Below are 14,636 nucleotides of genomic sequence, written 5' to 3' on the forward strand. Positions count from 1 at the left end.
ATATGTATAACGGAAATGCCATTGGATATAACGGTAGTAGCTATTAGCCCTTTATCTCGCCTTCCGAAATCCTGTATAACGCTTATATTCACGGCGCTATAAAATGAGAACGTATTGATTTTTTTCTTTAAGCCATTTTGAAGGGACGGTTTATGGTCTCAATTGACAATGAGAATGGACAGATAGCAATACTATAAAGTATAGATTTAGCTCTACAAACAGCCCCACGTCTGTTTACATTTGCCGGTCCTCTAGAGATTTATTAGACGCATCCCAATGGCCCCGAATGTGTTAAGGAAACCTTCTTATTTACAATGGCAGCTAGGCAAGAGGCAAAAGCCCCCTTGGGAGGTATAATGAGATTATAATATTGTATTTTACAGATAAAAGTACGGATACAAACACAAAGTCCAGGTAGAGAGCCTCACCTGGAAGCCAGAAGGTCCAGGCTGTCCCTGCTCTCCCCTCTCTCCAGCAACGCCCTGCAAAGGTGAAGAGACAAAGTCAAACACTTTCACAGACTAAGTGTCTTAATGCTTCAAGAGGTTCGCACAGAGGTTTCATTGTTCCTGGTCCTCAGGGTTGACTGTATCGCCATGAATATGAAAAGAATTACTGGAGCATGATGCTGGTACTCTTGCTTCTCCCCCTTTACTGTAGGGGGGAAATAACCGACATACCTTCTTCTGTACTATATAGTATGTATACTGTACATCAAAACGTCTGTCATGTTCCATATAAAGGGGAAGAAGCAAGAATACCATTGTGCTTGAGTAATGAACTTGTGCACACACACACGCAGACACACACACGCAGACACACACACGCAGACACACACACGCAGACACACACACGCAGACACACACACCGCAGACACACACACACACACACACACACACACGCACACACACACAAAAGACAGTGGTTTACAAGGTGCTCCTTCCAAACATCTACAGTAATACAGTACGTAACTAAGTGAGAATACGATGATGCAGTGTTTCACTGTATGTATTATTTAAGAGTGGGCTAGGCCGGGATAATAGTGGGTGTGATGTACAGTAGCTGAGAACCGGGTACATTGCTGTTGTGCATCTTTAAGAACTTTCAGAGTTGCAGCAGGGGTGAGTAATACATCCAAAATACCAGTCTAGTATTACCATTACTGGTATATATTTCATATTTCTCTCAACATCTGAAAACAACAGACATGCAGAATAATAGCATGCTAAATGTATGACTTATAAACGACAACTATTGCATCCCACACACATCTAGCACAAGTAGTAAGTAGAGTGTATTCTCTCCTAACCGGAGCGAAACAGTTTTGAGATAGATATAAGTGTTTGTGTAAGCTAGTCCACTGGCCAGACACAGCTACGCAGCGGCCAGGGGGACGGTGAAGATACGCCGGGCTGTTTCTTGGAGAAAATGGACAAAAGGCTGGATAGGATCAGAGTGAAGGTGTAGAGCAGGATCAGAGATAGAGATACGTACAGCAGGGCCAGGGGGTCCAGCAGCGCCGGTCTCTCCATCCTTACCAGGCAGACCCTGCACAGAGGAAGGAGATGAGAAGGAGAGAGAGCAGAGAGAATAGAGAGATGTAAACAGTTAGCGTCCATAGGCCATCTGATAGCTATAATTAAACCTTTGGGTGTGTGTGCAGATCAAACTACCAATATGACCCTGCATCACTGGTCTGCAAAGTGGTTATAGGCAAAGCACAACATGTCTCGTCTGAAGACACATGGACATTCTCTGTGGTTATCTAATCAATAATCTTGTTGATTATCTTGTTGTGTTACTGCTTTTATACTATTTATTTATCTGTCTACTCGTCATCATTGGAAATGAGGGCAACCTCAATGCTCTTACAAGTTTTAAATAACGCTTTGATGATGATGATGATGATACTGAATAAAGTGAGTGGAGTGAGAGAGACCGTGATGTGAATAGATATTCGCGAGATGTGAATAACCATCTCTACAACCACACGTTATTGTTTACGTGTGGTTGTTGCACTCCTCATTATGCATATTTGTATAATTATGTTTGTCATGTTTGCAATCAGTGGTTTGAACCTGCATCCTGTGTACTGCATTACTGTACACAGCCATCATTTGTCTCTTGTTTATTGTCTGTTGACAATGGTCATACAATTATAACATTATGTTGTCAATAAATGTGTACTTTTGGAACTCCCCTAACCATGAGTAGATAAAAGAAAAAGGAATCACTTACTCTCAGACCAGGAGCGCCCAGAAGTCCCTTCTCACCACCCTTGCCAGGCTCACCCTATTCCAACAGAAACAAAAAGCCAGAGTTTGTTACATGAACACACAGCTGATCTGCTTAGTCCACCTACTGTACTTCAACTGTTCATGGACTTTCTGAGAGAACAAACATGTCCTACAGAATACACTGTAGTCGCTTGTCTACGTCATACGGTTTGCCAACACTTGTATGGATACAGTTAAATAACAACCGTTATCAAATAGGTCCACAATAACAATACTTCTATGGCATTAACATGGATACGATTGTAACAACTGTTACAATGGGTCAAGTTGTTTTAGTGGGTAAGCAGGGTTATTATAAATAAATAACTACAGGAAAGACTATTAACAATGGCAATGACGTTAAAATGATTGCTGGACATTATTTATTCTTCATTCATGTATTAATTTTCTTTTCTTTTCAATTACTTCCCTTGGTTCAACCCCCCTTACACTTTTCAGGATCTAAGAATTGTTTGAGCATGTCAACTAAAAAGATAAATAATTACAGGTTTCATTCCAAAACACTACATAATATGCATTTCAGAATTAAACCTTTAGCTGATGTTCTTTTTTACTATTTCATAAACTATTTCATAATATCATAACTGATATTCCGTTGTGTCACATTTTATAATCGGTGGCTATCTCAAATAATAACACTCACAGTTGCTCCCTTAGGTCCAGGGAAACCCATAACTCCAGGCTGTCCACGGGCTCCCTGAGGGCCGGGGGGTCCGGGGCGGCCATCCTCACCAGCGGCCCCCTGTCAGAGAGGACAGCAGCACAGTCACAACACATACAGCCAGTGGTCAATTTGTCCACATTTAACATAAAGGATGGCAGGGGAGAGTATTCTTTTTTCTCAGCATTTTGCTTAAATCAAGGGGTTGTGTCTACAATATAGGTGAGAAAGGTGTTGTTTGTGCACTATATCTCCCAGAAACTACACATAGGCTATGTACAGTATACACAGCGCCATTTGCATTAACCATTTTCAAGGGGGACAGTGTCAAGATAGAGCATTGCTCTCTTTCAATAATTTGTGTTCATATATGTTTATATGTTTACAGTAATGTTGTAAACAGGGGGTGGAGTGGTAGTGGTTGTTGTGGTGGTGGTCATGGTTGTTGTTGTTGTTGTGGTGGTCGTTGTTGTTGTGGTGGTGGTCATGGTTGTTGTTATTGCTGTTGTTGTTGTTGTGGTGGTCGTTGTTGTTGTGGTGGTGGTCATGGTTGTTGTTATTGCTGTTGGTGTTGGTGTTGTTGTTGTGGTTGTTGTAGTTGTGGTTATGGTGGTTGTTGTTGTTGTTGTTGTGGTGGTTGTTTCTGTGGTAGTTGTGGTTGTGGTGGTTGTTGTTGTTGTGGTGGTTGTGGTGGTTGTTTCTGTGGTAGTTGTGGTTGTGGTGGTGGTTGCTTTTATTGTGGTGGTGGTTGTCATTGTTGTTGTTGTGGTGGTGGTTGTTGTTTTTATTGTTGTTGTTGTGGTTGCTTTTATTGTGGTGGTGGTTGTCATTGTTGTTGTTGTGGTGGTGGTTATTGTTGTTGTTGTTGTTGTTGTGGTGGTTGTTTCTGTGGTAGTTGTGGTTGTGGTGGTTGTTGTTGTTGTTGTGGTGGTGGTTGTTTCTGTGGTAGTTGTGGTTGTGGTGGTGGTTGTTGTTGTTGTTGTTGTTGTTGTTGTTGTTGTTGTTGTTGTTGTTGTTGTTGTTGTTGTTGTGGTGGTTGTTTCTGTGGTAGTTGTGGTTGTGGTGGTGGTTGCTTTTATTGTGGTGGTGGTTGTCATTGTTGTTGTTGTGGTGGTGGTGGTTGTTGTTGTTGTTGTTGTTGTTGTTGTTGTGGTGGTGGTTGCTTTTATTGTGGTGGTGGTTGTCATTGTTGTGGTGGTGGTTATTGTTGTTGTTGTTGTGGTGGTGGTTATTGTTGTGGTGGTTGTTGTCATTGTTGTTGTTGTGGTGGTGGTTGTTGTTGTTATTGTTGTTGTTGTTGTTGTTGTGGTGGTGGTTATTGTTGTAGTGGTTGTTGTTATGGTTGTGGTTGTGATTGTTGTTGTAGTGGTTGTTGTTGTTGTGGTGGTGGTGGTTATTGCTGTAGTGGTTGTTGTTGTAGTGGTTGTTGTTGTGGTTATTGTTGTTGTGGTGCTTGTTGTTGTTGTTGTTGTTTCTGTGGTAGTTGTGGTGGTGGTTGTTATGGTTGTGGTTGTGGTGGTAGAGGGGGGAGGGGGTATTTTTCTCCACCTCCAACGGCCCTCTACAGATAAGACTGTTGGGACCAGAGGGGTCAGGAAGGTAGACTTTCTCTACAGATAAGACTGTTGGGACCAGAGGGGTCAGGAAGGTAGACTTTCTCTACAGATAAGACTGTTGGGACCAGAGGGGTCAGGAAGGTAGACTTTCTCTACAGATAAGACTGTTGGGACCAGAGGGGTCAGGAAGGTAGACTTTCTCTACAGATAAGACTGTTGGGACCAGAGGGGTCAGGAAGGTAGACTTTCTCTACAGATAAGACTGTTGGGACCAGAGGGGTCAGGAAGGTAGACTTTCTCTACAGATAAGACTGTTGGGACCAGAGGGGTCAGGAAGGTAGACTTTCTCTACAGATAAGACTGTTGGGACCAGAGGGGTCAGGAAGGTAGACTTTCTCTACAGATAAGACTGTTGGGACCAGAGGGGTCAGGAAGGTAGACTTTCTCTACAGATAAGACTGTTGGGACCAGAGGGGTCAGGAAGGTAGACTTTCTCTCGAGCTCAACAGTAATTCTTTAGTAAATCAACTCGTAGTAATTCCAGCTAGATACAGTAGATGATGTGCAAAGCGATAGTGGCCATAGAATGAGTCTAGACAGAATATGGACAGGAAACTCTTTGTTTAGAGCATGGGGCTGTCATACCATTAACACTATGGTCGCCGAAAACGCCTTTGGACGTCTTTCCTAGCCATGCTCATTCTGCCGAAGACGCCGTAACTCGTCTTTGATATCAATATTTCAAAAATCTGTGCTCGAAATCATATTTCTCCTCCGGGGACCTGAGATGTACAGCTGAGCTCCACTCAACTCTCTAGCGGTTCAAGAGCGCCATCTGGTGGCCGATCGGCAGATCGCCAACAGGAAGTGACTCGTCAAACAGGAAGTGCTCATCCATATTTTGTCCGGGCACTCGCGATCATTAGCAGGACTCTATCTCAACACACTGGATAATCAATCGCTCGCCCTAACTCAATAAACAACGTTATTTGGACGTATATAGTATTATACAACCTGGAAATGGTTCATCAGGATCAACATCCCATAATCGAAAACTGTCTACTCCAAGCTGATCGTCCAACGGCGCGAGAAAGATACGGTGAGTTTCAACGTTATTTTCTAACGTCTTCTATACTAACTGATCTGATGATCATATGACCCACACTAGATGAATGGTATAACGTTGCCCACGGAATTATAAACGCCCCCTCGCCCATCCGGTCAATATCAGATGATACGTAGTAACTTCTAGAAGTACCTCTAGTTGAAATTTTTCATCTGGCACCGATCGCTACCAAACTGTATTTGATCATCAATATAATGCATTTGGGGCTATAAATCAAGTTCTGGAGAAAGCTGCAGAAAACGATAAAAACATACTTATACTTTAGACCATATTTTGGTATGAATATGTGAATGAAAAAGCCATAATAATGTCAATTTAGCAATAGAATTTAAAAAGTTATAGCCCTGCAAAGAAGGGGAACTTCTCCATAGACAAATAGAGCTGGCTAGGGATGGTAAATTATGAATTTAACCATGGCGATCAAAGTGTTAAGGTTTGAGATAACACTTCATTTTAGGGGGCTCAAATCACAATTAAGCACTAACTAAATTAATTAACTAAATGTAGGAACAAATTTTATTTAACTAATAGCTGAACTATACCTAGTGACTGGTAATTATTTTAGTTTACAAAATGCCACACGAAGTATGATTACTCATAAAATGTCACAATGACATAACAGCAACGATGATACACATTATGAAAAAGCACACTTACAGAAGGTCCAACTTTGCCTTGAGGACCGGCGTCACCAGGGCGACCGGTAAGACCCTGTAAACAGAGAGGAGAAACAGATTTACAATGGTGACTCATCAGACTTCACCAACACACATCAACTAAACTCACATGGGGACATAATGGCATTGGCAAATGGATTTCACACCACTGATTGGTCCTGTGAGCGAGAGCCAAGCCTGGGAGTTTGGTTGGATAAGGACCGTAACTTCAAAAAGCACATCTGCAAACAACTGAAAGTTTGGTTTCTTTTTTTTGCAACAAGCATTGCTTCCCTCATTATGCCCAGACTAGTCTCCTCTACCTTCTTACCAGTTCTAGACTCATCCATAGAACAAGGCATCATTGTTGGGACTTCCTGCTAAAATAAAGGCTAAATAAATAAAAAAGCTCCAGTGTCACACCTAATGACTGGTATGATAAATGCTTGAAATATGGAACATTCAGATTAGTTATTGACTTTAAAGGGAAAATGTGCCCAAAAATTGGATTTACGTAAATTACTTCTATAATATTGTAGCTCAGTTAGGAGCTGTGAACATGTACATGTACTCTCCTTAAAAGTGAGACTGTATTGTACCTTGAGAGTCAAGACTCCAGTGATGATGTTGTCAAGAGACAAATCCTGGAGCTGCTTCATAGACAATGACTAGTGGAACAATCCATGGTGCATTTACTGGGATATTGGCACATTTTCAGTACATTTTCAGAGTCAGAGCTGTAAGAGCAACATTAAAATAAAACTAATTTGGATCTAATAGTTCAGATAAAAAAATGATATGAGTCCACATAGTCAGTCACTAATTACTTGTCAATGGACTAACTCCAAAAAGTGTCACTTGATGACATCACAGATTCAAGTCTCAATGTTTTGATTTCCAGATTAGGGACAAAGTTGTTTACGTTCATATATAGATTGACTTAACTGTCCAAGGTCATTGGAACAGTACAGTGTGTATTCTATTTAGGATTTTCCCTTTTAAGAGACCTGGGTCCTCATTTATCAATAATGCGTAGAAACTAGAAAGTGTTCTATTTTCGTTCCTAAGCACGAAATTTAGAATGTCTCTACACACAGACAAATCTGGATTTATCAACTGTGCGTGCACAGGTCGTACGCACACTCAGAGGGCTAGATCCACAAAGAATGGATTGCACGGAGCAAGTTGCACCCTTACTTACAATTCATTATGAATTGAAAATGGGGGACCCTGATGTAAACAAGACGAAAGTCTTTCTCTGGTCTGCATCCCCTTAACAATTGTGTGTATTGAGCCGTACTGTATTGTACCCATTCTGCAATCTGTTAATAACATTTTCATTCAATCAATCAATCTGCACGGTGATTGATTGAATGAAAATTTAGCATTGCTAAATGAGGGCCCCGCAGGTATGTACACTTGGCCTCCATGTTTGATGTCATCACCATCATCATCATCATCATCACTTTTTCCATATCCATACTAGAGTGCAAGGTGTGGTCTGGTCCGTTCACAGAGAGAGAATGAGACGTATACTTGGCATGATGGGATGGATGGATTGGGAGGAGTGACACATATCTATAGAGAAGATGCCTGGTCCTCTGCACTGTAGGTTTCAAATGGTTTTATTTGTCATGTACACACAATATACTGGTATATTAATGTTCTAAACTACAAATGGAAATTAGCCTCATATGTTCATCAATATCAATATGTACTGTCCCTTTGTTTAAATCTAAAAAAATATCAATGTTCTGAAGAAACCTTGTATCTTCTACTTTGCCACTTTTTTACTGTAATAAAAAGCTGACATTGTACACATTATGATCCGGGTTATTAAAAAGATTCATGTTAAGATAGTGGAACTTACTCGGGCACCGGGCAGACCAGGCTCTCCGGGACGACCTGGGTCACCATTCGCACCTTTGGGACCACCAGCTCCGGAGGGGCCACGCTCACCAGGGGCACCCTGGGGTTAGGAGAGAGAGAGAGAGAGAGAGCGAGAGAGAGAGAGAGAGAGAGAGAGAGAGAGAGCGAGAGAGAGAGAGAGAGAGAGAGAGAGAGAGAGAGAGAGAGAGAGAGAGAGAGAGAGAGAGAGAGAGAGAGAGAGAGAGAGAGAGAGAGGGGTTGATCAGTCAGTCACTGAAGAAGAGACTCTTCAACACCTACTCTCAGGGGAAATTAATGTTCTTTTTGAAAGACGCACAGGCTAATTTTCATCGACTAGGGTGAAGATTAAATTCTGACAGATACATTTTGATGAATGAAAGAGAATGTTGTTGAATAATGTTAGATGAGATGTGTGTCGGTTGAAAGATGGGTGTCATCCATGGAGTTCTAATTATAGCAGTGTCATCCAGTTCGCTGTTATGCGTTTGAGAACTATGCTGCCATCCAGTGGTCATAGGGTGGAAATACATAATGTGCCGGAACACTGATCTTTAGCCTCACTTCCAAAGCCTATTCAATGTTTTGGAATAGGAGTGCTTATCAGAGGCCTATTTGATTATCAAAGGGCACTTCCCTTTAAAAAAAAAAGAAGCGAGGCGGCTGGGTGGCGCAGCGGACTAAGCTCTCGTCACCAACGCAAGAGACACTGGTATCGAATCCGGCTGTCAGCGTTGCCTCCGGCTTGGCCGGCCGTCATACTGGCTCGATTGGCAGAGTCAGCGGGAGGGAAGCCGGTGGGTGGGTCTGGGTAGTGTGGAATCTGGAGGGAGGTAGTGTGACCTTCCACACGTTACACTCTCCCAGTGAGAGTCCGCGCTGCCAGGTGAAAAGAAGCGGTGGGCTGGCTACACATGTGTCGGAGGAAGCATGTGATAGTCTCCGCCCTCCCAGACCGACGGTAGGGGGTAGAGTGCGCAACGACCAGGAAGGGGATTGGGAATTGGCATAACGACTAACATTGGGAGGGGAGAAAAAACAGAAAAAGAAGGGGAAAAAATATATATTTTTTTTTATAATAATAAAAAAATAAAAATAAGCTAATTCTGTACCTCATGTCACACATATCTCAAAAACGTAATGTGAAATTGAAAAATAACAAAGAATTGGCACAATTGTGCAAGTAACTGAGTGTCAATGAGTCCGAAAATTGCCGTCCTGTGATGTAACTGGAGGTCACCGAATACATGTGCTGTGCAAATTAAGGCTAAGCGAGAAGATGTAGATGGAATATTAGCATGGCCCAAAGCCTCAGAGGAATGCACTGTTGCGAAATATAGGCCCCACTACAGAATTTTCAAGTTAAACGTTAAAACAGGCTTTTCACATGGCTTTTAAAGCACATTCAAACCAAATATCTACAGTAACAAAGCACAGATCATAATAAAAATATGTCTTGTGGAACCAATTCCACCCAGGTCCAGGGCAAAATATGTATCAGATGTATAATATAATAATAGCTGCATAATTTTTTTTTGTATTCGACTAAGAGGTTGGCTAGTCGACTACGGCTCCTTTCGACCGATTAGTCGACTAATCGACTAATAGGGGTCAGCCCTAATATGTTCATATACATCACTACTATAGATTTGATAGTATAGTAGATACTTTCACATATAGTTTTGGTGGACTCGGTGCGGACTCTGTGCGGTTCGGGGGGTGAAGTTGCAACATTGTTGCATTCTTCATTTGGTTCGTCTGTATTCACATAGCAATTTATCAAGTGCACCAAACTTTCTGAACAATGTCACGCGGTCGAAAAGGGTGCTCGTCTATTGGACACAATAGAGAGTGGAAATGTGTGTGTGTGACTGCGAGCCCTAACGCGTGTGTGCGTGCGTGTGTGTGTGACTGCAAGCCCTGTCTGATTCCAGATCAGTGGAGGCGTCACAATTCGGCGTCGGTGGCGGTGCTGGTGATGCCGTGATTGCCGTCTGATGGGTCTCATCTTCGAAAGACTCAACGACATGTTTTAGGCTGGATGTGGGTCTTGTGCCAAGTATAACGTCCAGGTCATCATACCAAGGGAACTTGTCTTTCTCATCCCCCAAACTCCTACTTTTTCGAAGCAAGTCACAGACTTTAAATAGGCTAATTGTTTTTTCAGTTATTCGTTTTAACTTCTTTAATTCACATCGCTCTAGTTTGCAACAATGCAACTGCAAGCCAATGCTCCGAGACATATTTATATATTTGTAATTGTTATTAGGCTATTTGAATCCACCATTTAGGGCTAACGGTGTATTCAAATAGCCTAACAAATTAAATGTAATATGTCTCGGAACATTGGCCCGCAGCTGCACCATTGCACAAACCACAGAAATGTGAACCCAAGAAGCCAAAAAGAAGTTTAGCCTATTCAATAGTTTTAGAAGGCTATAGCCAAAGTTGCCTTTTACGCACCGCTTAGCCTATATTTTACGCACTGTGTTTAACCTATATTAAATAGTCTAATTGTTATTCGTTTAAACTTTCAGCCTGTTAATAAATATGTGTCGTTAATTCAGTATTTAACTTCTTGAATTCATATTTATTTAGGCTATGCTAATTAAAAACACAAATGTTATGGACATCTAATTTAATTCTCTGCTTATTTATTAATATATTGCTGACGCAGTTTTTTTAATTTTGACGTGGCATTGATCCATTGTTCTATTGAAGCCCATTACCACCATCCTCTCGCTAAACAACTTGTACACCACGTTGTTTTTATGGGTGCCCACAAGTAGCTGTTTAATTTGGTCTTCTGCCCATAATGTCTATCAGGGCTTTCACCTCGTCATTCGCCCACGTCTGTCCACGAGACATGTTTACCGTGTGCTTGTTTTGCAGTGAATGCGGCCGCAGTGTTTGTTTTTTTCCTTCTACCCAAGATGCACAGTTTATCAGGTCACTTCCTATATTTGGTCTGCGTTTGGTCCGATGAAGCGAACCGAGACCTACGTTTTCAGGCGGACCAGAGTGAGCGTGTTTGGTCCGCACCAGAGTTCGACTGAGCATTCACACCACCCCAAAAAAAGCGGACTCTCCGAGAAAACGAACTCTGGTCCGATAGTCCGGACCAAACTGCTCTGGTGTGAAAGCACCCTCAGTGTACATTTTCTTTGCCACTTTGATTCAATTACATTGCATTCAGCAATGCAATGATGCAGCGGCAATAGTTAAAACAGCTGGAGAGCAGTGCACTGAATACATGAACCTACAGTATAGTTAGCACTAAGATAAGCCTAGGGCATTGGTTTTCAATGAAGCTGATACTGTTTTGCTGGATAATCTTTCACCTCTTAAACTGAACAGAAGCGCTATGTTTTTCAGTGTTGGGCAGATTCACATTCAGTCAAATTAGATTCCAAAAGGGTTTGTCGTGTCCCGGTATGAATGATGAGCAAATATCATGAACCTAAAACCAAACGGAATGCCACTTTCTCTCACCATGACCATCAACAGCTTACAATAACTCATGTTAGAATGATGAGCATGATATCATTTCCCCATGACGTCCTAATAGCATTAGAAGCAGCAGTGCCTCGTGATCTTCAGACCCAGGACTGCTACCGTTTCATATCTCTTCCCAGAGCAGACTCAGGCCTTTATCTCACTAACTCCCTGTTCATGTCTCTTCCCCGAGCAGACTCAGGCCTTTATCTCACTAACTCCCTGTTCATGTCTCTTCCCCGAGCAGACTCAGGCCTTTATCTCACTAACTCCCTGTTCATGTCTCTTCCCAGAGCAGACTCAGGCCTTTATCTCACTAACTCCCTGTTCATGTCTCTTCCCCGAGCAGACTCAGGCCTTTATCTCACTAACTCCCTGTTCATGTCTCTTCCCCAAGCAGACTCAGGCCTTTATCTCACTAACTCCCTGTTCATGTCTCTTCCCAGAGCAGACTCAGGCCTTTATCTCACTAACTCCCTGTTCATGTCTCTTCCCCGAGCAGACTCAGGCCTTTATCTCACTAACTCCCTGTTCATGTCTCTTCCCAGAGCAGACTCAGGCCTTTATCTCACTAACTCCCTGTTCATGTCTCTTCCCCGAGCAGACTCAGGCCTTTATCTCACTAACTCCCTGTTCATGTCTCTTCCCCGAGCAGACTCAGGCCTTTATCTCACTAACTCCCTGTTCATGTCTCTTCCCCGAGCAGACTCAGGCCTTTATCTCACTAACTCCCTGTTCATGTCTCTTCCCCGAGCAGACTCAGGCCTTTATCTCACTAACTCCCTGTTCATGTCTCTTCCCCGAGCAGACTCAGGCCTTTATCTCACTAACTCCCTGTTCATGTCTCTTCCCAGAGCAGACTCAGGCCTTTATCTCACTAACTCCCTGTTCATGTCCTGTTTTTCAGACCATTTTCCAAATCCTACGACAATAGTTACTCACCTTGGGACCAGCGAGACCATCCTGTCCGGGGAAACCTCGGTTACCAGGGGATCCCTACACAGAGAACAGAGGAAAAGAGGTTAGGATAACAACAACAACATCAACAACAACAACCACAACAACAGTAAAGCACTAACACAGTTACTGCAACATGTTATTCTGACTGGGATGGCTGTTGTGCTACAGCGAAGCAGAGTGCTGTCGATCAGCATGAACTCCTATAGACTAAAAACGAACCTGGTTTCAACACATATGACAATGTGATAGTACTTACTCTCTCCCCGGGAGGTCCGAGTGGACCAGAAGCACCGGGCTCTCCCCTGGGTCCTCTCTTGCCCTCCTCTCCTGCCGGGCCGAGGGCTCCCTGAGGACCACCTGGTCCCTAACAAAACACAACCATGGGGAAGTAGATTAGCATAGAAGAAGGCCTAGAGTAATCTGGATTTATGAGTAACAGGCAGCAGGACAACACTGTTGTATTCTGGGTGTGAGGTCAAGTTATATACTGTATGTATATATTAAAGGTCCAATCAGTGACAAATGGGCAGCCCTACCACCACAAAAGAAAAGAAAAGAAAAGCATTAAAAATGTCTTATTCTCTATTTGATTGATTCAGCACTTGATTCAATGAGTGTTTGCTGTGTCTTGTGGCTGTAATGGTTTGTTTACATAGTAATGCCTGTAAACACTGGAGTCAAATATTATATATATATTATATAAATGTAACTTCCAAAAAGCTTCTTTTCCATCTACAGAACACAGAACAAACTATTCCGTAACATATGAATATACCACATTTATATGGTCAAAAACAAATCACAGATTGGGCCTTTAAGTTATATTCTGGATTCTGTATATTCTTTATTTCTATAAAAACCCTTCAGAAACTTTCAATGGGGATCTTGAGTCCTGCCTTCTGGCTGCTTGCCAGCATTTCACTTAGTGGAATAATTCCAAATGATTTGTAACATTACATAACTTCATTATTACTTTGGGGAGTTTTTCATCAGATAACAATGTATTTCCTTCCACTGAGACATTCATTTATGGGGGACAACATTGTCAATGAAATAAACATAAATGTCTACGTTTGGCTGAGTGACCCGAGTAATAGATGATGAGAGTAACATGGTGCAGTGTATATGTCATAAGTCATACTGGACATAACAATAACTCACAAGCTCTCCTTTGGGTCCAGCCTCTCCCTTGAAACCTGCGATACCAGGGTCTCCCTGAAGAGAAAGAGATAGATAGAGAGAGAGAGAGAGAGAGAGAGAGAGAGAGAGAGAGAGAGAGAGAGAGAGAGAGAGAGAAAGAGAGAGAGAGAGAGAGATAAAGGAGGGTTGTTATTATAAATTCATTGCCATTCTATTATTGTAACAAACTATTTTCAAAAGCCACTTGTAGCTGTATTTAAGATTGTCCATAGAGAGGCATAGAATGTGCACTTCTGAAAGATCCTGCTCCTCATGGCCCGACGCCATTTGAGTCAGATGATCTTAAGTAGAGTCAACCTTATTGTCCCTGTGGGGAGATTTGTCTTGGACACAGAGCTACAGTCCATTGTTTCACATAAAAACATCATAAAAACATGAGAAGCGTTTAACGCGATGCTAGACAGTTGCTTCACATAAAAACATCTTAAAAGGACATTTGATATTGACAACATGACGGCTTGAACAAAAACTGTAATAATTAAAGTGCTAAGTGCTAAAGTGCTTGTATATTTATTGCACACTGTTCTATTACACTAAGACTTTGAGTTCAACAGCGTGGTCTTCCTCCTGATGGCAGAGGTTCATATTCAGAGAAGAGAGAATGTTGAGGGGCAGCAACGATTTTTCTTGCTTGTTTCATGCCTGCCTGCATGAAACTCATATTCTTCCTCCCCTATTACCTTCATAGCCATTGTGTGCCATGCTGGCAAGCCTGCTTTGCACTGTTAGGTTGCCACACCGTGCTGTAATTCCATATCTAACCATGTTCTCTACGATTGACATCAGCCTGATCTGGCT

General features: G+C 42.2%; 1 protein-coding gene across 1 annotated transcript in view; it reads right to left on the minus strand.

Moving 5' to 3' along the window:
- Positions 1 to 14,636, minus strand: part of col2a1b (collagen, type II, alpha 1b) — a gene marked incomplete at its 5' end in the record, with an annotated part of 118,471 nt that overhangs the window by 34,443 nt on the left and 69,392 nt on the right. The window contains 9 exon segments of the mRNA XM_084315727.1: positions 429 to 482; positions 1,495 to 1,548; positions 2,239 to 2,292; positions 2,941 to 3,039; positions 6,298 to 6,351; positions 8,167 to 8,265; positions 12,621 to 12,674; positions 12,895 to 13,002; positions 13,800 to 13,853. Coding sequence (XP_084171853.1) covers positions 429 to 482; positions 1,495 to 1,548; positions 2,239 to 2,292; positions 2,941 to 3,039; positions 6,298 to 6,351; positions 8,167 to 8,265; positions 12,621 to 12,674; positions 12,895 to 13,002; positions 13,800 to 13,853 — 630 coding nt within the window.

Source organism: Notolepis coatsorum (assembly GCF_963971535.1).
Source record: "Notolepis coatsorum genome assembly, chromosome: 6".
NCBI lineage: Eukaryota > Metazoa > Chordata > Actinopteri > Aulopiformes > Paralepididae > Notolepis > Notolepis coatsorum.